At 44.2% G+C, this 26,111-nt stretch overlaps 2 protein-coding genes across 5 annotated transcripts in view; one reads left to right on the top strand and one right to left on the bottom strand.

The window, feature by feature from the left end:
* Window positions 1–1,780, bottom strand: part of ZDHHC3 (zDHHC palmitoyltransferase 3) — a 53,463-nt gene extending 51,683 nt beyond the window's left edge. Inside the window, exon 1 of one of the 4 annotated variants that reach the window (XM_083468518.1) lies at window positions 1,535–1,780. The gene's annotated coding sequence lies outside the window, so the exon portion shown is untranslated. The remainder of the gene's footprint in view (window positions 1–1,534) is intronic. The other 3 variants (XM_083468517.1, XM_083468516.1, XM_083468519.1) reach the window with 3 other exon arrangements.
* Window positions 1,781–3,686: 1,906 nt separating this feature from the next.
* On the top strand, window positions 3,687–24,489 carry EXOSC7 (exosome component 7). Its single transcript, XM_083468540.1, has 8 exons — window positions 3,687–3,905; window positions 5,841–5,942; window positions 7,201–7,295; window positions 13,933–14,098; window positions 14,400–14,470; window positions 20,089–20,209; window positions 22,126–22,281; window positions 24,263–24,489. Exons 1-8 carry the CDS (start codon window positions 3,849–3,851, stop codon window positions 24,365–24,367), a joined length of 873 nt encoding a protein of 290 aa, XP_083324666.1. The 5' UTR covers window positions 3,687–3,848; the 3' UTR covers window positions 24,368–24,489.
* Window positions 24,490–26,111: the final 1,622 nt, after the last annotated feature.

Genomic DNA, 26,111 nt, shown 5'->3' with positions numbered 1-26,111 from the left:
TTATAGTTGATTTGATTTTGTGTGGAGTGCCCTACCTGGGTGGATGGAGCAGCCAAGTAATTTCGTTGTCCCCGAGAGGGGGCAATGACAATAAAGATATTATTATTATTATATTATTATTATTATTAAATTCCAGCGCTTCACCAACTAACACAACACAGATTGATGGTAGATTTGTATGGTAGTATAGTTCCACCAGGATCACCAAGCAGGTGAACGTGAACTTCTGCTAACAGAAATTAGCAAAGGAAACAGAGTAGTTCTGTATTTTTCCTAAGAATATAACTCTTGTGTTTTATTCCGTTTTTGTATGTGTTGGAAGCTGCCCAGGCTGGTGGGGGCAACCCAGACCGATGGGTGGGGTATAAATAATAAAATTATTCTTACTGGTATTATTATTGCAAGCAATGTAGCCCAGCAAACGCAGCCCAGCAGTTCAAGTGTTTCATCCAACCCCTTTCCCCGTTAAACTTCATCCAAAACCAGTACAATCCAACCGGTTAGCTCAGATGGGTTAAGAGCACAGGGCTGAGAATGCCAAGGTCATGGGTTTGATCCCCTGTACGGGCCTCCTGTATTGCAGGGGATTGAGATAGATGACCCTCAGCTCCCTTCAGGGGAAACTTAGCCAGATGGGCAGGGTATATCAGTGCTTTTTTTCTTCTTTAAAAATGTTTAGGGGTATACTCTCCTTTTCCTACTCATATTGAAATACTGCCCCTCAATGAAGCCAAACTTAGATTCACAAAATGTTTAGGGCCCCTGCTTTTTCCAAAAAAAAATTTAGGGGTATTCTCATTTTGACTCAAGAAAATCACCATTTTTTAGTTCAAATCGGGAAAAGCAAATACAGCCAACGGACAAAAGTACAAAGATTCACAAAATGTTTAGGGGTATGCGTCCCCCTGAGCCCCCCAGAAAAAAAAGCACTGATGATGATTAACTCTCCAATTCTACACATGGGGCTGGGGGGGCATATTGATTCAAAAAGTTCCTTATTAGGTAGGTTCACATTAAAATCCTATGCCTTTTTAAAATGTGGGGTTTTTGGGGGGTGGTTATGGGGTTGATGTTTTTTGTTTTTATTATGTATTTTGTGGTTTTGTACAGCATATACTTGGCACAGTAGCCCCCAAGACTGCCTGCAAATGCCGAGAGAGGCCTTGTATGGGGAGCATATCTCAATATGGGGAGCATATTTCCATTCTCAGGGTCGTGGGTTCGAGTTCCACATCGGCCAAAAGAACCCTGCCTTTACAAGGGGTTGGGCTTGATGGCCCGCGAGGTCCCTTCGTGTGACACTCGACTCACCTTGCAGGAAGCGGCATCCCAGGACCTGCCCGCGGCTTCCTGAGCCACATTCACACATTCACACGTGACACGCGCACCCACACCTTGCGTGCATTTGCTTTGCTGCAGAGCAGCCCACGGCTGCCAACCCCCAACGGGTCCTGCCAATTATTTCCCCCACCCCGCCCCGGGAAGCCCCCTCCCTCGCCCCCGGGGTCTCCAGACTCGCCTCGCTTCAACCTACCAGGGCTGGGGATGAAGCAACACGCCGCCGCCGCTCGCGCCTCCGGGGTCAACCTTCCAGCGCCCAGCCAGACGTTCCATCCGCCCCGCCAGCGGCGGAAGGCAGCTCGCGACGCCCCGGCAAGCGCGCGCCTCTACACCTTCCTCTCCCACCAACGCGCTACATTCACGCTCCGGGAGGGGGGGGAGGAGAGGGAACCAGGAAGTGAGCAGCGCAGAGGCCACGCCCTCTCCCCATCCGCTTCCTTCTCTTCCCTAGAGGCCACGCCCTCTCCCCACCCGCTTCCTCCTCTTGCCAGAGAGGCCACGCCCTCCCCATCCGATTCCTCCTCTTGCCAGAGAGGCGGCGTCCCTTCGCTGCCCGGCGTTGTGCGCGGGTCCAACGTTCCGGGCTGCTCCGAGCGCCGCCCTTTTTTTAGTTCCCGCCCTTCGCTCGAAGATCCCAGGGCGGTTCACCACAGGAAAAAAAGACGCAAAATACGGAATAAAAGCAAAAACCAGCGGGAAACTCACACGCACACAAGAAACACATTGAAAAGGCTGTAGGAGGTTTAATATCCTGTTGGAAGCCGCCCAGAGTAGCTGGGGAGGCCCAGTCAGATGGGCGGAGTATAAATAATTTGGTATTATTATTATTATCATTATCATTATTACTATTATTGCTATTATTTATTATCATTATTATTATTTAGCCCAAGGCCTGGTTACAAAGAAAAGTTTTGTTGCTTCATTGATATTTGTTTTATATTATAAATTTATACCGCCCTTCGCCAGAAGAGTCCAGGGCAGTTCACCATAGAAAAATAACAATGGCATCACAAAATACATAATAAAAATATAAACCAATAATAATAATAATAATAATCCAATGATAATAATAATAATAATCCAATAATAATAAACTAATCATCATCCAATAATAAACCGCACAAAACAAAAATAAACCAATCATCGTCATCTAATAATGAACAGCACAAAACAAAAACAAACCAATAATAATAATGAACCAATAATAAACCACACGAATACATTTAAAAAGGCCACAGAATGCTTAATCAGCTAAAAGGCCTGGGAGAAAAAGAGGCATTGATTATTATTTGTTAAACTGATCACCCAAGAATCCCAGGGCGGTTCAGCACAAGAAAATAATGACAATACAAAATGTTCTGGTTTTTGAACGCTTTTCAGAAGCCAAACGTCTGATGCAGCTGTCAGCTATTGTTTCCGGGGCGCCTGCACCAATCGGAAGCCACACCTTGGTTTTTTGAACATTTTGAAAGTCAAACAGATTTCCGGAATGGATTAAGTTCAAGAACCAAGGTACCACTGTTTTGGGCGATTTTGTTTTTGCTATTTATTTTGCATTTTTGAGGCTTTTTTGGTTAATTTGCTTTTGTGACTGTGTGGAACCCAGTTCAGCTGTTGACTGATAGATTGTGTGACTGCGGAAATGGATAAAAGCCCCCCATCCAAACAAAGACTATCAACAGTGCAGGGGGAAAAAATTATTTTATTTTTTATCATATACAATACTGTCTTGTTTATTTTATAGTACAGTACATTGATTGTTAATTTCATTTTATGGATCAATGGTCTCATTACATAGTAAAATTCATGTTAAATTGCTGTTTTATAGGTTGTTTTTAAAAGTCTGGAACGAATTAAGCTGTTTTGCATTCCTTTCTATGGGAAAGCACACCTTGGTTTTGGAACGCTTTGGTATTGGAATGGACATCTGGAATGGATTAAGTCTGAGAACCAAGGTACCACTGTATTGCTGAGGGCAGGCTGAGGTTTCTTGCCTTTGTCCTGAATTCATTCCCTTGGCTGGCATAGGATTTCTCGAGAACTGAAAACTGGGCATTAAACTCGCAGCGTTTCTCAAACGTGGGTCCCCAGCCATTGTTAAGACTACAACTCCCATCATCCCTAGCGAGCAGGACTTACGCTGAGGGATGATGGAAGTTGTAGTCCGACAACAGCTGAGGCGCTGTAGCCACCGTGAGGGAGTAAACACGAGCGAACTGACCGGTCACGAGCGTCCCCCAAAAAACAACCGCTCACTTTTAAAAGAGATTATTCCGGGCATCCGCAACGCGCGTGCGCGTAAGCCCAGCCGCTCGGCGGGAAAGGCGCGAGGACGCCTGCGCCTGCGCGGTCAGGAAGCAGGTGTGGAGGGGGCGCGAAGGAGCGAGGGCGTCATCAGACAGCGCCGGAGAAGTGGGTAAGCAGGGAGTGGGCGTCCTTTCGCTGATAGCGACGGCCGGGCGCGCGGCGTTCGGAGGGCGGCGCATGCGCGTGAGGGTGTCCTCGCCATGGCGTCGGTGGTGCTGAGCGAGGCGGAGAAAGTGTACGTCATGCACGGCGTCCAGGTAACTGAGGCGGGGCTGGAGGCCTGTCTGGGGCCGGTTACTTTATTATTATTATTATTTGCATTTATTTCCCACCTGTTTTCTCCATGGGACTCAAGGGGGGTGGTTCTTCCCCTCCTCATTCAATTCCTCACAACGACCCTGTGAGGCTGGGCTGCCACCTGCCCCGTTCAGGATTGTCCCAGTTACTAATTATTATTATTATTATTATTAATTATTTTATGTATTGCATTTATAGCCCACCTGTTTCTCCATAGGGCTCAAGGGGGATGGTTCAATCCCCACAACGACCCTGTGAGGCTGGGCTGCCACCTGCCCCTGTATAATACAAGATTGTCCCGTGTTTCAATGAAAAATGCTCCATCCTGATTAATATGGGGTGCAGTTTGTTCTGTTATTTCAGATCTTTTTCTCTCTCTCTCTCCAAATACACATGTCTCCAAGGGTGTGTGAAAGGTTATGTATTTAAGCTCTGGGTAGCAAAGCACAGACAGATTTACAAATCCGTGCATTTGTTTGTGACATATTCCCAAGGGGCCATCCTGTTAGGCTGCAAAAATAATTCAGCCACCTCATCCCGTCCTGTATTTTGCCAAAACAAAGATGGGAACCCTACTACTGTCAGCTACGTTACACTGAGGTTCAGTGACTGGCTCCAGGTCACCCAGTAAGCTTCCTGGCTAAATGGGGATTTGAACCATGGTCCTAGTCTGACACCTCCCATCATCATAGCCAGTGATCAGGGATGATGGGAGGTGTAGTCCAACAACACCTGGAGGGCAGCAGGCTGTGCACCTCTGCTCTAACCACTGCACCACACTGCCTTTTGCTCCAGGAGGCTTTGTTTGGTCAGGATCAAGTATACACTTCCAAAGTTAATGCTAAATACATTGCTTTTGGTAAATGAGTGCCATGGCCATGAGAGGACTGTGAAAATCTCAGGCTTTTTAGACCTTTGGTACTATCAGAAACCAAAGTTGCGCATTGGTTGCCAGATGTGGATTTTTCTTCCAGCCAAGGTGGAAAATTGAAAAAAATGTTTAAAAGTACCTTTCCAAAAAACAACAACCCCAGAGTCCTTTTTTGGGGGGGGGATAATTCAGAGGGAAATTCCCAGGTGTCAAAAAAGACTACTATTATTATTATTATTATTATTATTATTATTATTATTATTATTATTATTAATTTCATTTCTATACCGCCCTATACACAAAGGTCTCAGAGCGGTTCACGTAACCTGAACCTGAGTCTGTAACCTGAAGTGTCTGTAACCTGAAGCGTCTGTAACCCGAGCTACCACTGTATAGGATATAGATCAAATCAGGCAAAGGCCTGATTAAAAAGGAACGTTTTTGCCTGGCGCCTAAAGGTGTATAGTGAAGGTGCCAGGCAAACCTCCCTGGGTATTAGCATATTTATGTATGCTACTACTGCAGCCTGTGTTTTGTTAGCCCAAAAATGGAAAACGAGTGAGGTCCCAAGAAGAATGGCAACTTAAACTGATGGAATACGCGCAGCTTGCAGATTTAACTTATAGAATAAGAGAACAAGAACGTACATTCAAAGAAGTTTGGAAAATGTTTATTGAATATATGGGTGAAAATTGTGTTTATTTAAAAACGCTGGTAGCATTAAGGTAAATTCAACAGTGTAAATAAGCTTCGATGCCTGTAACAGTGGATTACTGAATGGTTTAGTTCATGTAAAACATGCAGGGATATATGGTATGCAAAATGAACCATGGAAAGAGAAGAAGGGAAGTCATTGACATATTTTGAAATGTACATTAGAAAATTTAATAAGAGAGAGAGATGGCATTCACTCATAACCACAAGCTTGTGAATAATATGCATTTGTCTGCTTCGCTCAGCAACATTTATTTGTGTGATCAGTCAATGGCATTAGGTAACACATTGTGATAAATGACTGTTTCAGGAGGATCTTCGGGTGGATGGCCGTGGTTGTGAAGATTACAGATGTACTGAAGTGGAAACAGATGTAGTATCTAATACAAGTGGGTCTGCCAGAGTAAAACTTGTAAGTATGCCTTGTGGGGACTTCTATACATTGCTAATGATATTGTATTTTTCGTTGAAGCTCACTCTGCACAGTGCTAAAACATAGTTTGGGTCTCCCCTGCCCTAGCTAGAACAGTCTGGTGGCACCTGAAAAAATAACTCATTTATAGTGGCATACATTTTTGTGGCACAGGAAATGTATTGTTCATTTATATTGCAGGAGAGAGATGTGTCACATTAACATGTAGAACACAAATAGAAAGGAGAACCACATGCAAGACTAATAATTCTGTTGTAGTGGCCCATTACTCCCCAGTTCGTACTGAGATGGCAAAATTGTCTTCTTAAACACCTAGTAGTATTTAAGGAAGAGAAGGATGGCATACAGTATGGAAAATGAAAGGTTAGTATGAATGAGAAAAGGACGTTGGCTTAGGGCAGGCTTCCTCAACCTCGGCCCTCCAGATGTTTTTGGCCTACAACTCCCATGATCCCTAGCTAGCAGGACCAGTGATCAGGGATGCTGGGAATTGTAGTCTCAAAAATATCTGGAGTGCCAAGGTTGAGGAAGCCTGCCTTAGGGGCTGTTTGCTGTTGGAGGAAACGAGGAAAGAGTTGGCTGAATGCCCAACATAGAAGGAAGCTAAGGGGGTGGCAAGCTTAGTGAGAGGAAGACCCAAAATGTCTTGGAACCAAGCAACAGGAAACCTAAAAGCAAGGGTGAGTGGAGGAAGACAAAATAAGCATTGGTGTGAGAAGCAGGGATCAAAAGGGAGGGGGTGGAGGAGACAGATTTGCAGGAAAGGGGACTGAAGAAGTAAATTGTCAGAAAAGCGATTGGATTATTATATTGAACAACCAGTACTTTTTTACAGGGTATTCAAGGATATGCAGTACCCGCACCACTTTTTGTTGTTAAAAAGTGTGGCACTTACTATAACAACTTCATGATGAGTGCCAGCACCTGTTTTTCTAGAAAAAAAGCACTGTGAACAACAAATATTCACAATGTTAATCTCACAGTCTATCAGACTCAGTGCTGTTTATTAGCAGTGAGTGTCTACAGTAGTCCGCATCAGATTGTGATATTAAGTTGGTTGGCCCCTTCGGTGCTTTGAAGATGCTTCAAAGGTTTGCCATTGTGTTTTCAAGGCGTTTTGTTTTTTTTAAGGAGAAATACTGGGTAGTAATGGCCAACACAGAAAGTAAAGGGAGGTGTGCTGGTAAGATCATAAGACTTGGAAAACATCTGTAGCAGAGTGCTGTTATTTCAACAGGGGCACACAGACATCCTGGTTGGAGTCAAGGCAGAAATGGGAGCACCGAAGCTGGATAGACCAAATGAAGGATACTTGGAATTCTTTGTTGATTGGTTAGTGCAAAATGGGCCACAGGGGGGGTCTATTTAACTAAATACCAGCAACCTTAATGTGATGCTAGTTGCAGGACTATATGCTCTGTGTTTGCTTTTTTATAAGGATTTCAGAATGCCAGATAACGAATCATTATTTTGACTGCCTTTTTGCCTTTTCCTTCCCCATCTTTTGCATTTGGCAGTTCATTTCTTTACTTCCTTCTGCTCATGGCCAGTGTCCCACCCTTTCCTAAAATGGACACACAGAACCTTCTAGTCCTCACCAGAATTCTGTAGGCTATTCCTTTCTGCAAATCCCTTTTGCCTGCTGCTGCTGCTGCTGGTGGTGGTGGTGGTGGTGGTGGTGGTACCTCATTAGTTTCCTTCACCATGATGACCTTGCCTTCTTCGCCAGAGTAGTGAACACTGCATTCAGTTCTCTGCTGCAATTTGCATTTCTCAACGTGACATTGGTAGTTAGCAAGATACTGCCCAGAGATGTACATGCAGTCAAAAAAAATTAAATAAGCCCTGGGCAGAGGAGCCAATGAGATTCAGAGCAGCATTTCTTCTGAAGACATGCCAGATGCTATAGACCAAGACTGAAAGGAGGCATGTTTTTTCTTTCTTTCTTTTTGCTATGCCAGATCTAGGCTGGCACAGTAGATGACTCCCATCTCAGGTCCCTTTCTGGAAGCTGGACCAGTGAATCAATGGTTGGCCAAACACTTGCCCCATCCCAATAACACCACTTTGCAAAGCTAATAATTATTATTATTATTATTCAGGTATACTGGGCCAAGGCCATTTAGGGCTTGAAAGGTCAGCACCAACACTTTGAATTGTGCACGGAAAAGTACTGGGAGCCGATGTAGGTCTTTCAGGTCCAGTGTTATATGGTCTAGCTGCCGCATTCTGGATTATTTGTACTTTCCAGGTCACTTTCAAAGGTAGCCCCACGTAGAGCTCATTGCAATAGTCCAAGCGGGAGATAACTAGAGCATGCACCACTCTGGCGAGACAGTCTGCAGGCAGGTAGGGTCTCAGCCTGTATACCAGATGGAGGTGGTAGACAGCTGCCCTGAACACAGAATTGACCTGCACCTCCATGGACAGCTGTGAGTCCAAAATGACTCCCAGGCTGCACACCTGGTCCTTCGGGGGCACAGTTACCCCATTCAGGACCAGGACAAAACAGTACTTCTGTCTTGTCAGGATTTAACCTCAATGTGTTAGCCGCCATCCATCCTCAACCGCCTCCAGACACTCACACAGGACATTCACCGCCTTCACTGACTATTGCCAGCAAGAGCACTATGAGCACTATGTGCTTTTAGATCTGCACATATAGCTACTGGTATACTGTTAGGGCTGCCATACGTCTGGGATTTCCGGGATATATCCGGGATTTGTCTGTTGGAAATAGCATCTGGGCGGAATTTACAAAAATTGATTAAAATGTCTGTATTTCCTTTAAATTGCTCAAAAACTTCATTTTATTTATTTTTTACTGTGCATGCTAAAAGCAACTGGAGAGCCTTCTCTGCCACAATTAGAAATGGTGGGGTTTCAATCTCTGGCACATTATTGGCCTGCCGCTAGGTGGTGCTAACTGAGCGTTTTTGAACACCTGGAGCATTTTGACAATTCCTCCTCTCCATTTTAAAGGGTTGTCAAATCATTAACTCGTTTTGAATTGCTGTCCTGGTCCCTCCTGCACTTTCTGAGATAATGTAAGATAAAATTGAGGAGCAGAGTCTTCCACCAAAATTTTTAATGTGTATGTTGGTACACATTGTTGAGATAAGAAACAAGGTTGGCACTCTTGCTTGTGGTTGCATGTCTCTGTGCCAGGAGAGTGGGCAACCAGTTATGAAGAACATGGCAAACACATACAAGGTTGATACTAACTTGATTTAGGTCTAATTAATATAATTTTCCTAAATCTTGGGGTACAGGGTGGGATGAAAGCGTTTTCTGGATTTCTTAAATCTTCACACTGGAGAGCCAGTGTGGTGTAGTGGTTAAGAGCGGTAGTCACGTAATCTGGGAAACCGGGTTCGTGTCTCCGCTCCTCCACATGCAGCTGCTGGGTGACCTTGGGCCAGTCACACTTCTGTGAAGTCTCTCAGCCCCACTCACCTCACAGAGTGTTTGTTGTGGGGGAGGAAGGGAAAGGAGAATGTTAGCCGCTTTGAGACTCCTGAAGGGGAGTGAAAGGCGGGATATCAAATCCAAACTCTTCTTCTTCTTCTTCTTCTTCACACATAAAACCTTGACCAGGCACTCATATGTAAGATAGACGCACATGCCCAATTTCTAATAGCTGGCTGACAGTGAGAATCCGTACCATTGGCAGAACCGCTGGCAGTGATGGCCAAACTTGGCCTTCCAGCTGTTTGGGGACTACAGTTCCCAACATCCCTGACCACTGGTCCTGTTAGCTAGGGATGATGAGAGTTGTGGTCCCAAAACAGCTGGAGGGCCAGGTTTGGCCATCACTGCGCTACAGTATCCTTTAATGTTCATAGTTACTCCAACTGCTCATGATGTGGTTATTGATAAAAAATATGGATAAAGTGCAGCTTCTGTGGTGAAAGTGAAAGGGCAGCATGAATGGGGGAACAGCTCCGCTTTCAATGAACTAGGTGGGGCTAGCCTCCCGCTCACACACTCAAACAAAACTCACTTCAGTCCACCAGAGGCAACCAACCATGTCAATGAAAACTAATGAATGAATGGAACCTACACATGTGACGCTGACACACAAACCTTGCACATGCATTTTGTAAAAGAATGGAAGTGTACTATTCCCCTTCTCCTCACTCATCTTCTCCCCCAGCTTTATACTGTCTATAGTCGTGGTTCCCAACATGGGGCACATGCCCCACAGAGGGGCAATTTGATTTTTAAGGGGGGCAATTCGAGAATGAGTCATTAACAGTTACTTTAGGCTTCCTCCACGTGAATAGGAGTTCACTTTTTGAATAATAAGAATTATATGTCACGGGGGGGGGGTGCAATCAGGATTTTAGAGTTGCTTAGGTGGGGCATGGTAAAAAAAAAGTTGGGACCCACTAGTCTATAGCATTAGTGTCTCACGTTGAATAAAATTGACAATCTTTAATAAAAGCATTTTTTAAAAAACTAAATGGGGCTAATAGGCTAGTCTAACCTATTTGTACCTGCCACTTGGCAATGACAGCTGTTGAGGGAGACGCTTGACTACAGTCGTACCTTGGTTCTCAAACGGAATCCGTTCAGGAAGTCCGTTCGACTTCTGAAAACGTTAGAAAACCAAGGCACGGCTTCCGATTGGTTGCAGGAGCGTCCTGCACTCATTCGGAAGCCGTGCCAGACGTTTGGCTTCCCAAAAAAAGTTTGCAAACCGGAACACTCACTTCCGAGTTTGCGGCGTTCAGGAGCCAAAACGTTTGAGTCACAAGGCTCTCGGAAACTAAGATACGACTGTGTCTGGCTTTTAATCATTGTGATTTGGAGAGGAAGGCTGATCCATCCTGCTCTCTTGCACCGAGCCTCTGCATCCTGCTTTTATGCATATACAGAGCAGGATTCTGCCCATAAAGTTTTTTTGTTTTTAAAAAACCAAATTCTATTGTGGGTTTGGGGGGCCAAATGTAAGTCTATAATGGGGACGCTTCTGTCTATTTAGCACAAGGCGATATGGACAGAAGCAGCAACAGACACAGAGTAGCGTATTACTTAGCTTTCCAATTGGAATGTTATCCTGCAATAAAGTTCTAAAACGCCGAAGTTCAAAGAGGCAGCCTCAAGGTGTTGCTATGAGAACTGTGAATCTTCCCTTTAATTAAACATAACTTCAAACTCGCCCTCAGTGCGCTAGAGATGACTGTGTGATTTGATATTCATATAAATTGGCTATTAAAACTTTGCCACAATTTAAAAATCAAGTGTGCTTGGAGGCTAACTTGCATAGTGCAGGTAAATTAGATAATTGTCGGAGTTGTTTTTTATATAAGCTGCTTCTCCCTAGGAAACCTTTAAGAATCCTTTGTAAGTATACTATTAAGAAATGTTCCATTTCTGACTAATTGCTTGTGGCCTGACTCAAAAAGAATCAATGCGAGATAAATGCTTTGCGAAGATCCTGCCTATTTTCTGTATTATGAAAAATAGTACCTGTACCTGCCATTCAGCTATATATGCCAGCATTTATCAAACTTGGGTCTCCAGCTATTGTTAGACCAGTGGCCAGAGATGATGGGAGTTGTAGTCTGACAACAGCTGGAGGCCCAAGTTTGAGAAACACACATGCTATAGGAAAGCGGACAAGATAAATGCCTAAGGACCCGCTTTAATGGGAGCACTGAGAGTTATATGCTGCCCTCCCAACAGTAGGGGCACTGTCGCTTACTATCAAAGCAGGACAGTGGTGAAGCAGGGGCTACACACATCGCTTCTCGGCCTTTTGGCTAAGATCAAGTGTAGGGGCTGCACAGCAAACAGGATCAGTGGATTGGATCCACCAGTGTGCCCACATAGTCCCAGCTTGCTTCTGCCCTGCCCCACATTGTCCTAGCGGTAGCAGTGATGCTGCTGTTAGGAGGTTGCCTCCATATCCCTCCCACACCAGCTTCTCCTGCCCTTAAAGGTTTGCTATGATTGGTGCTTCCACGTCGTAGTGATGTATGGAAGTGAGAGCTGGACCATAAAGAAGGCTGATCACCAAAGAATTGATGCTTTTGAATTATGGTGCTGGGGGAGACTCTTGAGAGTCCCATGGCCTGCAAAAAGATCAAACCTCTCCATTCTGAAGGAAATCAGCCCTGAGTGCTCACTGGAAGGACAGCTTGCGGACGGCTGCACAAAGCCTTCACCCCGCTGCCCTGCGGAGGCTACAAAGGCTGTCCCCAAGCCAGAACAGCGAGACGAAGCACTGCGGAGTGCTCCGTCTCGCTGTTCTAGCTTGGCTGATGGCTGCGCAAAGCCTCTGCAGGGCAGCGGGGTGAAGGCTTTGTGCAGCCGTCCGCAAGCTGTCCTTCCAGTGAGCACTCGGGGCTTTGCGCAGCCATCCCAAAGGGTGTGCTTTCAGCGGGGTAACTATCCCTGAAGCCTTTGGAGCACAGCGGGACCTTGCGCTGCGCTCCAAAGGCTTTGGGTTCCTTTTGCTGAAGTCGGGAGAGCAAGACTCTCCCGGCTTCAGTGAAAGGAACCCGGAGCCTTTGGAGCGCAGCGCAAGGTCCCGCTGTGCTCCAAAGGCTTCAGGGATCTTTGAGGCTGGCGGTGGGGGAAAGCAGCGCTTCCCCCCACCGCCAGCCCCACAAGCTTGGGGGGTAGCGGCAAGGCTGTGTGCAGCCTTTGCGCTGCTCCCCGACCTGGTCTTTGGGGCTGATGGTGGGGGAAAGCAGCGCTTCCCCCCGCCAGCCCCAAAGAGCAGGTCGAAAGGAACCTGAAGCCTCCGGAGCCCAGTGGGAACTCCTGCCGTACTCCAGAGGCTTCGGGTTGCCTTCACTGAAGCCTGGAGAGCGAGAGGGGTCAGTGCGCACTGACCCCTCTCACTCTCCAGGCTTCCAAGGTAGCTGCCTGAAGCCTCCAGAGTGCAGCGGGTACTCCTGCTGCACTCCCGAGGCTTTGGGTGAATGCACCTTGAACGCACGTGTTCTCCCCCTCCTATGGCCCGGTGCGTCCTATAGAGCGAAAAATACGATAAAACTTTTACTAATACCCTTAATGAAGACTGCTATGATTGTTTCCCCAGAGGCACTCAAACCCTCCTTCATAGAGGGTTGGTGCAGTGCCTCTCCTGCTGCAATGGCTTGTGACTCTCTTGTTTTGTTTCGTTTTTGGTTAAATTTGTATATAAATTTGTAAAGATTTCAGGGTGGTTTGTGGCCTAAAAACACAAGATAAAAACACAAAATACATAACAAAAACAAGAACGAAACAATAGCCCAATAACTCTTCCTGACTTAGACTCAAATGGATGCCAAGCACTGGTTAGGGGCTGTTGACTTGTCTCCCTACAGAGAGGAGGAAAAGGAGCTGGTCCTTTCAACCACTTCTACCTGTTGTGGACCTGAGAGCTTCTAAATCCAGGTAGGAGATGGGAGGAAATAGGATGGGCAGCATTGAAAGCTGCAGGCTGCTTCTAGTATGCTGCACAGTGTCTTCTGCTGGAATAGCTTCTAATTAGGCTGATTTTTGCCTTGCATATTTGAAATTGTGTGTGCATTTTTTAAAAGATTAGAGCCCATCACGACTGATGCTTGTTGAAGGCAATGAGACTTTTTCAGTAGAGAAATACCCAGGACAGGAGAGGCCAATTTAAAATATGCCAGTCTTCCTGTCAGGTTATCTGTTCTCTCCCCCTGTCATGTTTAACAGCCTATATTGTTAGCCATGCAACTTTCTTTTCTTATTCTTAACCTGAAGAAAGCAATTGTTCTTAATTTCCATCAAACCACAGTAGTTACAACTGTAACAAAGAACTGGAGCTGAGATACCAAACTATATTGTTGCCTGTTTCAGGTAATCTATAGCTCTCTCTGTCCCCTTTATTATTTTGGTTTATTAAATCTTATTCCTAAGGAAAGGGCAGGATTTAATGTCCTGTGCTGAGCCGTAGATCCCTGAAAGGTGAAAACTGCTTTGATTTTTTCTTTCTTCCTTTCAGCTCAGCTAATGCCACTCCCGAATTTGAGGGCCGCGGGGGAGAGGAGCTGGGCACTGAAATAGCAAATACCCTCTACAGAATTTTTAACAACGAGAGCAGCATTGACTTGAAGTTGCTTTCCATTGCTCCCCGAGAGCACTGCTGGGTGCTTTACGTCGATGTCCTGGTAAGTAAAACAAACTTCAGCTTAATCAAAACTAGATATTCAGAGATTTCCTCGGGCCGTTGACAGGTTGAATTCTGATGAGATTGTTTCTGTCTCAAAGTCGGGGCAGATAGTTTAAACGCCATCACAACCCTGAACCTCCATGTCAGCCCTTTGCTCATTCAGGACTGTATCTTGATTTAAAAAGTCAAGATAAGAACAAGCCTATCTGCCACAATCAGATTATCACTAGTAGGTTCTAGGATTGATATAACTGAATGGGCTATTCATGTAAAACACACTTCTTCTTTTAACATTTCAGTTACTGGAGTGTGGTGGAAACTTGTTTGATGCCATCTCTGTTGCAGTGAAGGCAGCACTGTTTAATACCAGGTAAGGCACACGTAATTTTCTAAAAGAAACTTGCAGAGGAAAATGGAAAGGTCTCTGTTGCAGCCATAACAATGTGTTCTGGCGCCATAACAAGTTAACAAATTTATTATGGTATAAGCTTTTGCGGACTAGGGTCCACTTCATCAGACACGTCAAGTGTAATCCTCAATCGTATTTATATATGCATATTGTGTGTGTGTTTGTGTAATCTGTGAGATTGTTGTTGTTGTTTAGTCGTTTAGTTGTGTCCGACTCTTCGTGACCCCATGGACCAGAGCACGCCAGGCACTCCTGTCTTCCACTGCCTCCCGCAGTTTGGTCAAACTCATGCTGGTAGCTTCAAGAACACTGTCCCACCATCTCGTCCTCTGTCGTCCCCTTCTCCTTGTGCCCTCAGTCTTTCCCAACATCAGGGTCTTTTCCAGGGAGTCTTCTCTTCTCATGAGGTGGCCAAAGTATTGGAGCCTCAGCTTCAGGATCTGTCCTTCCATTGAGCACTCAGGGCTGATTTCCCTAAGAATGGATGCGTTTGATCTTCTTGCAGTCCATGGGACTCTCAAGTGTCTCCTCCAGCACCATAATTCAAAAGCATCAATTCTTCGGCGATCAGCCTTCTTTATGGTCCAGCTCTCACTTCCATACATCACTACTGGGAAAACCATAGCTTTAACTATACGGACCTTTGTTGGCAAGGTGATGTCTCTGCTTTTTAATCGGTGAGATTAGAAGGACATAAAGTGCAAAAACTACAGACAGTGGCAAATAGAGACAATCACAAATGCTGTTTCATTGTCACTGCTGCTGCTACAGGTCACTTTGCTTATTTTCCATCCGTCCAGTTCTAATGAAATCTCACTGTCTGTGATTTTTGCATGCTACTCATCTCTGAATTCACTGCTTGCATCAGCCCCCCCCCCTTCTTCGAAGTGAACTCTCATCCAAGAAAGCTTATGCCGTAATTAAATGTGTTAATCTTTAAGACAGGCATAGGCAAACTCCAGCCCTCCAGATGTTTTGGAACTACAATTCCCATCATCCCTAGCTAGCAGGACCAGGGATGATGGGAATTGTAGTCTCAAAACATCTGGAGGGCCTGCTTATGCCTATGCCTGCTTTAGGATGTCACAAGCCATTTGGTGTACCTGCTGAAAATGGGTATAGACACTCCTATCCGCTGAGGCTACCTGGGACTCAATGGACTAAGATGGTTCCACAAGCACCTCAAACCTACGCACCTGCTCCTTCAACAAGAGTGCAGCCTCATTAAGGACAGGTAGTTTTCCCAACTTCTGGATGCGTCAATCTCACACGCATAGCACTTCTGTCTTGTCTGGATTGTCTCTAGTTTGTTTTTACCTCGTCCAACCCTTTACAACCTCCCAATGCTAGTTTTTTTGTCTGTTTGTTTTTTGAAAATAATTTATATTTGATTTTACAAATTAAAATTTACAACAAAATCAATTACAAAGACATATAAAGGGATTTCTTTGAATCACGAGACTTCCCCCCCCCCTCCATGGGTCGTAATTTCACCGCTTGCAACTGCACATCCACATTTTTGTCCATCTAGTTTATCCGTAGTCTTTGTTACCTTACAAGTGAAATTAAAATCCTGCCAATGTTTCCATTTGCTTACAATGGTCTCTTAAATAAATGATAAATTTCCCCCCAAAGTTCTTGTCCTCTTGGTTCCTGAGCTTTCCAGTTAGTTTTGCCATTTCAGCATACTCCATCAACTTGGTTTGCCATTCTTCCCTGGTCAGGACTGTTTCTTCTTTCCACCTCTGGGCTAATAACATCCGTGATTCCGTTGTCGCGTACATAAATAGTCTTTTCCTAGCCTTTGGAATCTAGGTACCTATAATTCCTAATAGAAAAGCATCTGGTTTTTTAAACAAACGTTATTTTGAACATGTTTTTTCATTTCATTATATATCATCTTCCAAAAGGTTTTTGGGACGCGGATGGCGTTGTGGGTTAAACCACAGAGCCTAGGACTTGCCGATCAGAAGGTCGGCAGTTCGGATCCCCACGACGGGGTGAGCTCCCGTTGCTCGGTCCTGCTCCTGCCAACCTAGCAGTTTGAAAGCGCATCAAAGTGCAAGTAGATAAATAGGTACCACTCCAGCGGGAAGGTAAACGGCTTTTCCGTGTACTGCTCTGGTTCGCCAGAAGCGGCTTAGTCATGCTGGCCACATGACCCAGAAGCTGCATGCCGGCTCCTTTGGCCAATAAAGCGAGATGAGCGCCGCAACCCCAGAGTCTGTCATGACTGGACCTAATGGTCAGTCAGGGGTCCCTTTACCTTTTAAAAGGTTTTTATTACCTTGCACAACCACCATATACTCCCAGTGCTAGTTCAGGACTTGGTACCAGTGGAACCGAGTGACAGAACTCTGCGTCTTTGCCATCCCGGTGACTTCATGTCCCAGAGACAGCTCTCAGCAGCTTTGTATAGATGTTGAATAACATGCATGACCAACAGAGAAACCAGTAGGAGAACACTTCAATCTCCCAGGACATTCTATACAAGATCTCAAAGTAGCTGTTTTACTACAAAGGAATTTCAGAAATAGACTGGAAAGAGAAGCTGCTGAATTGCAACTCATTACCAAACTTAAAACCATGGAGAGACCTGGTCTGAACAAAGACATTGGATTCTTATCTCATTATACATGACTAAGCTATTTTTCCCCTTCTCACCCCTTGCCTTTTCCTGTAAGACCTATTGCAGTCGTTAAGAGTCGTCAACAGGCTCATCTCAGCTATCTGCCAATCACCCATTCCCGCCACCCTTCTGAGTAATACCCCTCCCCACCTTCTCACTATATAGAAGGATCTGGCAACTTCTGTTTCAGTGTATCTGAAGAAGTGTGCTTGCACACGAAAGCTCATACCAAGAACTAACTTAGTTGGTCTTTAAGGTGCTACTGGAAGGAATTTTTTTATTATGCATGACCAAGTTGAGCCCTGCAAGAGAGCTCCCACAGGGCTGAGCAAAAGTCGCCCAATTTGAAACAGTCCCAAGCCAATATTGTGGTGGTAGCTTCAGGGTGGATATCCCCCAACGCTGCAACAGAGACCCTGTTCCCATCCCACACCTTTGCACCACTTCCTGTTGGTCAGCTAGATAGGATACAACAGGTTCAACTTAGATATAAAATGTACTCTTGGTTGCGCAGACACATGGCTGTGGTAGATCCAGACAAGCAGGAAACATGCCTATAACCAGAATTAATCTCTAGTCATTTCAGGTACATTTGACTGAATAAATTGGAAAGGGCTGGGAGGGATGGCAAGGGCTGGAGTAGGGCTGGGCGATAGCTGGTTTTCACCATCACAACATCACACCAGCGAAACAGTGTGATATATTGATATCACATGATGTCTTAAATAAGGATGGAGAGGTGAACACTAGGGCTGGGTATTAGCTGGTTTTCAACATCGTGATATACCAATACATCACGATGTCTGAAATAAGGATGGAGCTATGTAGAGGCATTGGCTGGCATCATGGTTTTTTCTGCATCCTGATTTTTTGCCGGCGCCTGCTCTTGAGATTCGCTGTCCCCTGCAGGAGGCAGGGGAGAATGGAACCAGCAGAGATAACAGGGGCTGCAGGACTCAAGTGAAGCATTGGCTGGCTTCACGGTTTTTCCCATATTGTGATTTGTGCATCACACACACACACACACACACACACACACACACACACACACACCATGATTCACGATATGTTGCCAGGTCAAAAAATTATGAAACCAGTATCAATATATGGACTTCAAACTGGTTTTTGATGATATATCAATATATAAATAATTGCCCAGCCCAAGGAAGGGGGTAGGGGGAATTCTCCAGTGTTCCTCACGGCTTAGGACCCTCGTACCTACGGGACCGCCTCTCTTGGTATGCCCCACGGAGAGCCTCAAGGTCCATAAACAGCAACACCCTAGTGGTCCCGGGCCCTAAGGAAGTTAGATTAGCCTCAGCCAGAGCCAGGGCCTTTTCAACACTGGCTCCGGCCTGGTGGAACGCTCTGCCTCATGAGACCAGGGCCCTGCAGGATCTGATTTCTTTCTGCAGGGCCTGTAAGACAGAGTTGTTCCACCTGGCCTTTGGCTTGGAGCCAATTTGATTCCCTCCCCCTCTTTCTTTTTTCCTTTCTCCTCCTGTGATGAGGCTGCATTTTAATATTTTAATGTTTCAATATTTTAATGTTGTATTTTAATCTTGTTTTTAAGTTGTATTCATTCAACTTGTTTTTATTACTGCTTGTTAGCCGCCCTGAGCCCGGCCTTGGCTGGGGACGGGGTATAAATAAAAAAAAATATTATTATTATCATCATCATCCTCCTCCTCCTTTTGTGTTTGTTTGTTTGTTTGTTTGTCTGTCTGTCTGATTGATTGATTGATTTATATACTTCGTCATAAGATCTCAGGGCTGCTGTAACTCCATCAGGCTTCCTAACTTTGCCAAACAGCCTAGTTGAAAACATCTTGCCTTGTTTTTTGTTTCTCATTATATTATATAAAACCTACATAACACTTTGGCACAGCTGCTTTGAAAAGCAGTCCAAAAGACTTCTCGGCTGTTTATTTTAAATGACCTCAGCTTTAGAATGGAATGAGCCGTATTATGCCGGGAATGTGCCTTTTCTTTTTTACAGATGGGAAGTTGCTCTAAATCATTTAGATACAGCTTCCATTTTTTAAAAGTTCAGATAAGGAAAAGAACACACACGCCCTGCGATTTTGTGGAAAACCTCCCTATTTGGACAATGAATTGGGTCTCTTCCTATTTTTATTGTTTAAACTGCTTACTGACCAACGAAAACAAAGATAACTGCCATTTCTGCACTAACTATAATCACAATATATCCTTTTAAAATGATAAATATGGTGTGGCTTTCCCCCTCATGTTGCCAGGTTAAAAAGCTGTACCTCTTAGAAAGATGCTCCATCACTGAGCTATATCTCTTCTGCAAACTACAGTGGTGCCTCGCAAGACGAAATTAATTCGTTCTGCAAGTTTTTTCTTCTTGCGAGTTTTTCGTCTTGCGAAGCACGGCTTCCCATAGGAATGCATTGAAAATCAATCAATGCGTTCCTATGGAGACCGTCCGGGGACAGAGGGGAAGCGCCGCGCGCCTTCCCCTCTGTCCCCGGACCTGTTTTAAAGCAAGGGGCGGCGGCGGAAATTGCGGGGCTGGCAATGGGGAGAAGCAATCTTCTCCCCGCCGCCCCTTGCTTCAAAAGAGGTCCCGGGACAGCGGGGAAGACACGCTGTGCTTCCCCGCTATCCCTGGAGCTTGCAGGGCAAGCTTTGTTTTGCGAAGCAAGCCCATAGGGAAATGCGTCTTGCGAAGCGGCTAAGAAAACGAAAAACTCCTTCGTCTAGCGAGTTTTTCGTCTTCCGAGGTGTTCGTCTTGTGGGGTACCACTGTAATGTTCTCTTAATTGTTTTGGTGTTGGGTGAGATGCTCTTCTGGAGTATGAAAGCTAATAGGATCTATCTTTGGAAACTAATCTCAGCATATGAATAGGAATTGGAATAATTCCCTGTGGCAATATGTGCAGAAATGACATCTTAATTTGACATCACCTTCTGCTTTCTTTAGAATACCCAAAGTACGCGTTTTGGAGGATGAAGGTGGACGGGAAATTGAACTTTCTGATGATCCTTTTGACTGTATTCGACTTAATGTAGATAATGTACCTTGTATTGTCACACTAAGCAAAGTAAGTCACTGACAATTCTGAACTTATCTCCTATGGGCTTGTTTTGATAGAAAAGTTCTAATACAGAAGGCGGACCTGCCATTTTTATTGTGGACACTGCCATGGAAACCATCAGATTATTTCGCTATTTCTTTCTAGGTTCTTGAGCTTCCAGTATGGGAGAGATTAGGTATTTTGTTTGTGTGTATGTGTGGTATTATTATTATTATTATTATTATTATTATTATTATTATTATTATTATACTTTCTCTGCTTAGAAATGGAACTCTGTCCATTAACACCTTTAACAACATGGTTGACTATTCTATAGCAGTGATTTGAGAAGCCATTTTGACACGTATGGGAAAAGGGTTTGCGGTTTGAAAACGTTAGGTTTACAGAAAACAGTCGCTTTCGAGGGCTTCTCTTCATCTTGGCTTGGTCTTTTGGTGAATTAATTGTATGAGAATTCTGGATTAAAATGCTGCAGTTCTAGAATTCCTTCCCCGTGTTATTTCTCAGTATTGTTCTAACTTTCCTCCCTCAGATTTGCACAAAACCAGAAAGTTGCACAAGCAAACCACATATAAAATTTGTAAACCAGATATATTGGGCAGCGATCTGAAAAGGCAGTGCTAGGCAGTGGTTTTTTTCAGGGGTTACTCAAAGCTATGCAGTACTGGCACTTCTTTTTGTTGTTGTCAAAAAGTGTTTCGCTTACTTAACAACTTCATAGTGAGTACCGGCAGCTATTTTTCTAGAAAAAAAAGCACTGGTGCAAATACATTTTCAGTTGCTTTCATTTCTTTTCCAGGATTTTAGTAAGGTTGTGTGAAGAACTTAGCCTTTTATATTTCCCTTTTCCTTTTACCCCTTGGATTTGCACACACACAAAAAACCAAACACACAAGCGAATTTGCAATCACCTGCCTGTGTTTTCACACACTTCTCGGGTGGGGATTTTTTAAAAAACCCCACAAAGGTGCATGTGCAGCCCTTTGCACACTTTGTACTTAATTGGTGTAATAGAATCAACAGATTATAAGGAAGGAATAAACACAAAAGGGAGTGCCTAGAGATATGAACAGGAAAGCCTAGAGTTGCTCTGCGTATACAAATTCAGTTACGTGAGGGTATAGATTACTCTGGTCTAATTTAAATGAGGGGAATGGATTAACAGCTAAATAATGCTGACAAGCCCTATGATTACTTGGAAGTAAGTCCCACTTTGTTCACCTGCCTTACTCGCAGAGAACTGTACAGTGGTACCTTGGGTTACAGGCGCTTCAGGTTACAAGAAGGCCCCATTAGCTAAAGTGGTACCTCAGGTTAAGAACAGTTTCAGGTTAGGAACGGACCTCCAGAACGAATTAAGTTCTTAACCCGAGGTACCACTGTATAGTCAAACCTCGGTTGTCGAACGTAATCCGTTCCAGAAGACTGTTCGACAACCGAGGATCAAAGGGTGTCGGCAAAGTAAATGGAGAGAAAAGTGAGGGGGGACTCCCTGGAAGCTATTCAGCTTCCGAAAAATGTTCAAAAACTGGAGCATTTACAGTGGTGCCTCGCAAGACGAAATTAATCCGTTCCGCGAGTCTCTTCGTCTTGCGGTTTTTTTGTCTTGCGAAGCACGGTTATTAGCTGCTTAGCGGCTATTAGCGGCTTAGCGGTTTTAAGAAAAAGGAAACAAACTCGCAAGACGTTTTGTCTTGCGAAGCAAGCCCATAGGGAAATTTGTCTTGTGGAACGACTCAAAAAACGGAAAACTCTTTCGTCTAGCGAGTTTTTCGTCTTGCGAGGCATTCGTCTTGCGGGGCACCAGTGTACTTACGTGTTTTTGGTGTTCGGAAGCTGAAACGTTCCAAAACGGAGCCATTCGGAAACCAAGGTCTGACTATAGGATTGCAGCTTACGTTTTTTTGCCGTTGCTTTTCCAGATTGGCTATAGGCATGTAGTGGACGCTACACTTCAGGAGGAAGCGTGTTCTCTGGCTAGCCTCCTCATTTCTGTGACCAGTCGAGGTGTCCTAACCTGTATGAAGAAAGTGGGAAGGGGGAGTCTTGATCCAGAAAGCATATTTGAGATGATGGAGGTAAGATGTGGTCAGGTTGTTGTAAATCAAGCCGTAGTGGGATTTTTTAGCACCTTAATAAGTACAGTGGTGCCTTGGTTCTCAAACTTAATCCGTTCTGGAAGTCTGTTCCAAAACCAAAGTGTTCCAAAACCAAGGCACGCTTTCCCATAGAAAGTAATGCAAAATGGATTAATCCGTTCCAGATTTTTAAAAACAACCCCTAAAACAGCGATTTAACATGAATTTTACTATCTAATGAGACCATTGATCCATAAAATGAAAGCAATAAACAATGTACTGCAGTCACACAATCAATCAATCAATCAATCAGTAACTGAACTGGGTTCCACACAGTCACAAAAACAAAACAAAAAAGCCACAAAAATGCAAAATTAATAGCAAAAACAGACAGACTTCAGCATAACACTCAAAATGGAAGTGTGGCACTCAAAATGGAAGTGTAACACTTAGAAAGGAGCATATTCAACTTCCGAAAAAAGTTCACAAAGTGGAACACTTATTTCCGGGTTTGCAGCGTTCAAGTTCCAAGTTGTTCAAGTACCAAGGCGTTTGAGAACCAAGGTACCACTATGCAGCCTCAACCTATTTTGGTTTTAAAAATCTAACTTCTCCAAATATCTCAAAAGAAAGCTGAAAGACAGTTTATATCAGTCAAAAGCATTTAGTTATTACAGTTAACAAACAAGGATTCCTGTTTTAAAAATGATGTTTATATAGATATTTTTATATATTGTGTTGCATACTCATCTGAAATGGTGATCAGAGTCTTTTCATAGGAAATGGAATCAATATTTTTGCCGGGGCAAGCAAGATGTAAAGGAAAATGCTGGAGAACGTGTTTTTTAACAGTTTCATAACTCCTCCTTAGCAGTCTTAAAGGCACTAACATATCGACACTAAGTCATGAATTCTATTATGTTTGCCAGCCTTGAGGCAGACAATAATTCCCTACAGCCCACAAAATGACAGGTACAAGATAGCTTTGGAAAAGTCGATTGAATTACAATCCAGGTTGGGTGTATTTATAGTACCCATTGTTTGTCTATAGTTTTCAAATCTATATCATACTTATTGTAGTCATGTCTTTGTTCCATTACTTTTATGTCTATGGCTTACACTCCCTCCCTCTTAAGATATTCAAGAGATTCAAAAGGTTAAATTCTTTTATTTCCATTCCAAGACATACAGCATTGGCAAAGTTGTTGTGCTTTGTTTTTCCTCCATGACCTCTAGCAGTATTTTCTGCATCTTCCCTATAATCTTTGCAGGTATCAAGAAAGCTAAAATGCTGTTAGAGAGTACCGTATTTTTTGCACCATAACACTCACTTTTTTCCTCCTAGAAAGTAAGGGGAAATGTCTGTGCGTGTTATGGAGGGAATGCCTACGGGTGGCATGCCTACGGATTTTCCTCTAAAAACTACGTGCGTGTTATGGTCAGGTGCGTGTTATAGAGCGAAAAATACGGTACATTTTTTTGCTTCCAGTGGGAGGCTACGGTATTTCATGCTAACCCTTCTGATTTACTACCCTTGTCGAGATCTGCAGAGATAATGTTTGCACCAGAGTTTCTTCTGGTCTGAAAGGCTAGACACTAAGGTCTAGGGGGAATGTGCAAGTCTAGAACTCAAAACTCCACTGGGTTGTTAGCAAGTAGAACTTTTCATCAGCTAGACAGAGATCTCCAATTTGGGGGGGGGGGTCTGGGGACATATTTGGAAATCTGAGAAGTCCTGGGCACCACAAAATATCCGCTTCACAGTAGAAAAAACTTGTGATGCTCAGATCCACCAAACCCCAAATCTCTACACCCGCCAACACCAAAACAAATAGAAAGTAGAGAAAAAGCAGAGAGGTAGATATTAACTTTTAAACAAAAACGTTTCCACAAAAGAAGGAAAGCTTCTATGCGGATCCTCTTTTTTACAGGGAAATTCTCCTGCCACTCATTGGTTTTTGTCTTTTCATTTGCATTTCAGACTGGAAAGAGAGTGGGCAAGTTGTTGCACACCTCTTTGCAATCTGCCTTGGATAAAGAAGAAAGTCTTGGACCAACACGGAAAAAAGTTGGATTCCTGGGATGAGCCTCATTGTTACATTGAACATCTGTCAAGGACTGGGTTGGTTGGTTAGTTAGTTGTTCAGATTTTATTTTACTTTTACAAAGTTGGCTATATATTTGTTGAATAAAGGTGGATTCCTCTCACACACTTGTCATTTCAGTTCTTTTCTCACTGGGCGTCGGTGGCAAAATTAAAAGATTCGATCAACACTAGGGCTGAGTGATATGTCGCTATATCATCCAAAACCAGTTTGAAGTCCACATTGCGATACCGGTTTCATAATTTTTGACCTGGCAACATATCGTGAATCGTGTGTGTGTGTGTGCTATGCAAAAATCACAATGTGGGGGGAAATGTGAAGCTAGCCAGTGCTTCTCTCACTTCCTGCAGCCCCTGTTAACTCTGCCAGCTCAACTCTCCTCTGTCTCATGCAGGGGGCAGCAAATACAAAAGCAGGCACTGGAAAAATCACGATGCAGGAAAAACCATGAAGCCAGCCAGTGTCTCTGCGTAGCTCCATCCTTATTTCGGATATTGTGATATATTGGCATATTGCAATGATTATCTGGTGCTGGAAACCAGATATTGCCTAGCCCTAATCTACGCCTTGATAAAAATGTAAAAGCAAGCAATGGATTGTAAAATGGTTGCATAGCTGTCAACCTTCCCTTTTTTTTGCGGGAAATTCCCTTATTCCAGCGCTGTTTCCCGCTGCTTCCCACTGCTATCCTGGATTGTTAGATATCCCGTAGACTGTCCCCGGAATAGGTGAGGCTGCTGATCCCTTATTTTTGAGGGTGCTGATCCCTTATTTTCTGAAAGTTGACCGCTATGTGGTTGTATTCACTTACCCTGGGGGCGAGAGGAAACTTTCCAGGGGTTGCTTTCTCTATTCACAGGGCCAAATGCTGGCAGTGGGAAGGACCAGAAACAAAAGGGGGCAAAGCAATTAATGCTTCTTTACGCGTTAACAACAACAACAATTTATTATTTATACCCCGCCCATCTGGCTTGGATTCCCCAGCCACTCTGGGTGTCTTCCAACAGAATATTAAAATACAATAATCTGTTAAACATTAAAAGCTTCCCTAAACAGGGCTGCCTTCAGATGTCTTCTAAAAGTTTGGTAGTTGTTTTTCTCTTTGACATCTGGTGGGAGGGCGTTCCACAGGGAGGGTGCCACTACCGACAAGGCCCTCTGCCTGGTTCCCTGTAACTTGGCTTCTCGCAGTGAGGGAACAGCCAGAAGGCCCTCGGCACTGGACTTCAATGTCTGGGCAGAATGATGGGGGTGGAGGTAGATGTCCTTTGCTATATTCCACCTAGGGAAGCAAGCAGCAATGTCAGAAAGGGCCCATTCTAGCCTGGCCAAAACACCTAGCAGGCCATTGAGAGTGTAACCTGGGGAGCGTCCTGTGGGCTAGATAGAAATTTGACCTCCAAGCCTGAGATTCTCCATCTCTGCCTTGCCCCATACATCTTGGTTGGGGTGGGGAACCTTTTCAGCAGTGCTTCCCAAGCTCTTGACAACCAGGCTAAGCCTTTGATCTCAGCCCCATCTTTACCAGTTGTTTGAGTATACAAGTCACGAATAAGAAAACTTTGGTCTGTGGATGTTTATCCTAGTTTAATCCCACCGTATCTTTCTTGAAACGGAATCGAAAGCCTCTTTCAAGTCAATAAACATTGTAAAAAGTTCCCCTCTGCTTAGATTAATACATTTCTCTGCCGATTGAACTGACACAATACAATGATCCAGTGTGGA

Source organism: Podarcis liolepis (assembly GCF_965112155.1).
Source record: "Podarcis liolepis genome assembly, chromosome: 12".
Classification (NCBI taxonomy): domain Eukaryota; kingdom Metazoa; phylum Chordata; class Lepidosauria; order Squamata; family Lacertidae; genus Podarcis; species Podarcis liolepis.
Note: the sequence above shows the minus strand (reverse complement) of the source record. Positions and strands in the feature narration are given on the sequence as shown.

Excerpts from the sequence above, each read along its gene's own strand:
- EXOSC7 (XM_083468540.1), top strand. The coding sequence starts at position 3,849 with ATGGCGTCGGTGGTGCTGAGCGAGGCGGAGAAAGTGTACGTCATGCAC. Across the intron at positions 3,906-5,840 it reads ACGTCATGCACGGCGTCCAG|GAGGATCTTCGGGTGGATGG; the intron begins GTAACTGAGGCG and ends TGACTGTTTCAG. Across the intron at positions 7,296-13,932 it reads TTGGAATTCTTTGTTGATTG|CTCAGCTAATGCCACTCCCG; the intron begins GTTAGTGCAAAA and ends TCTTCCTTTCAG.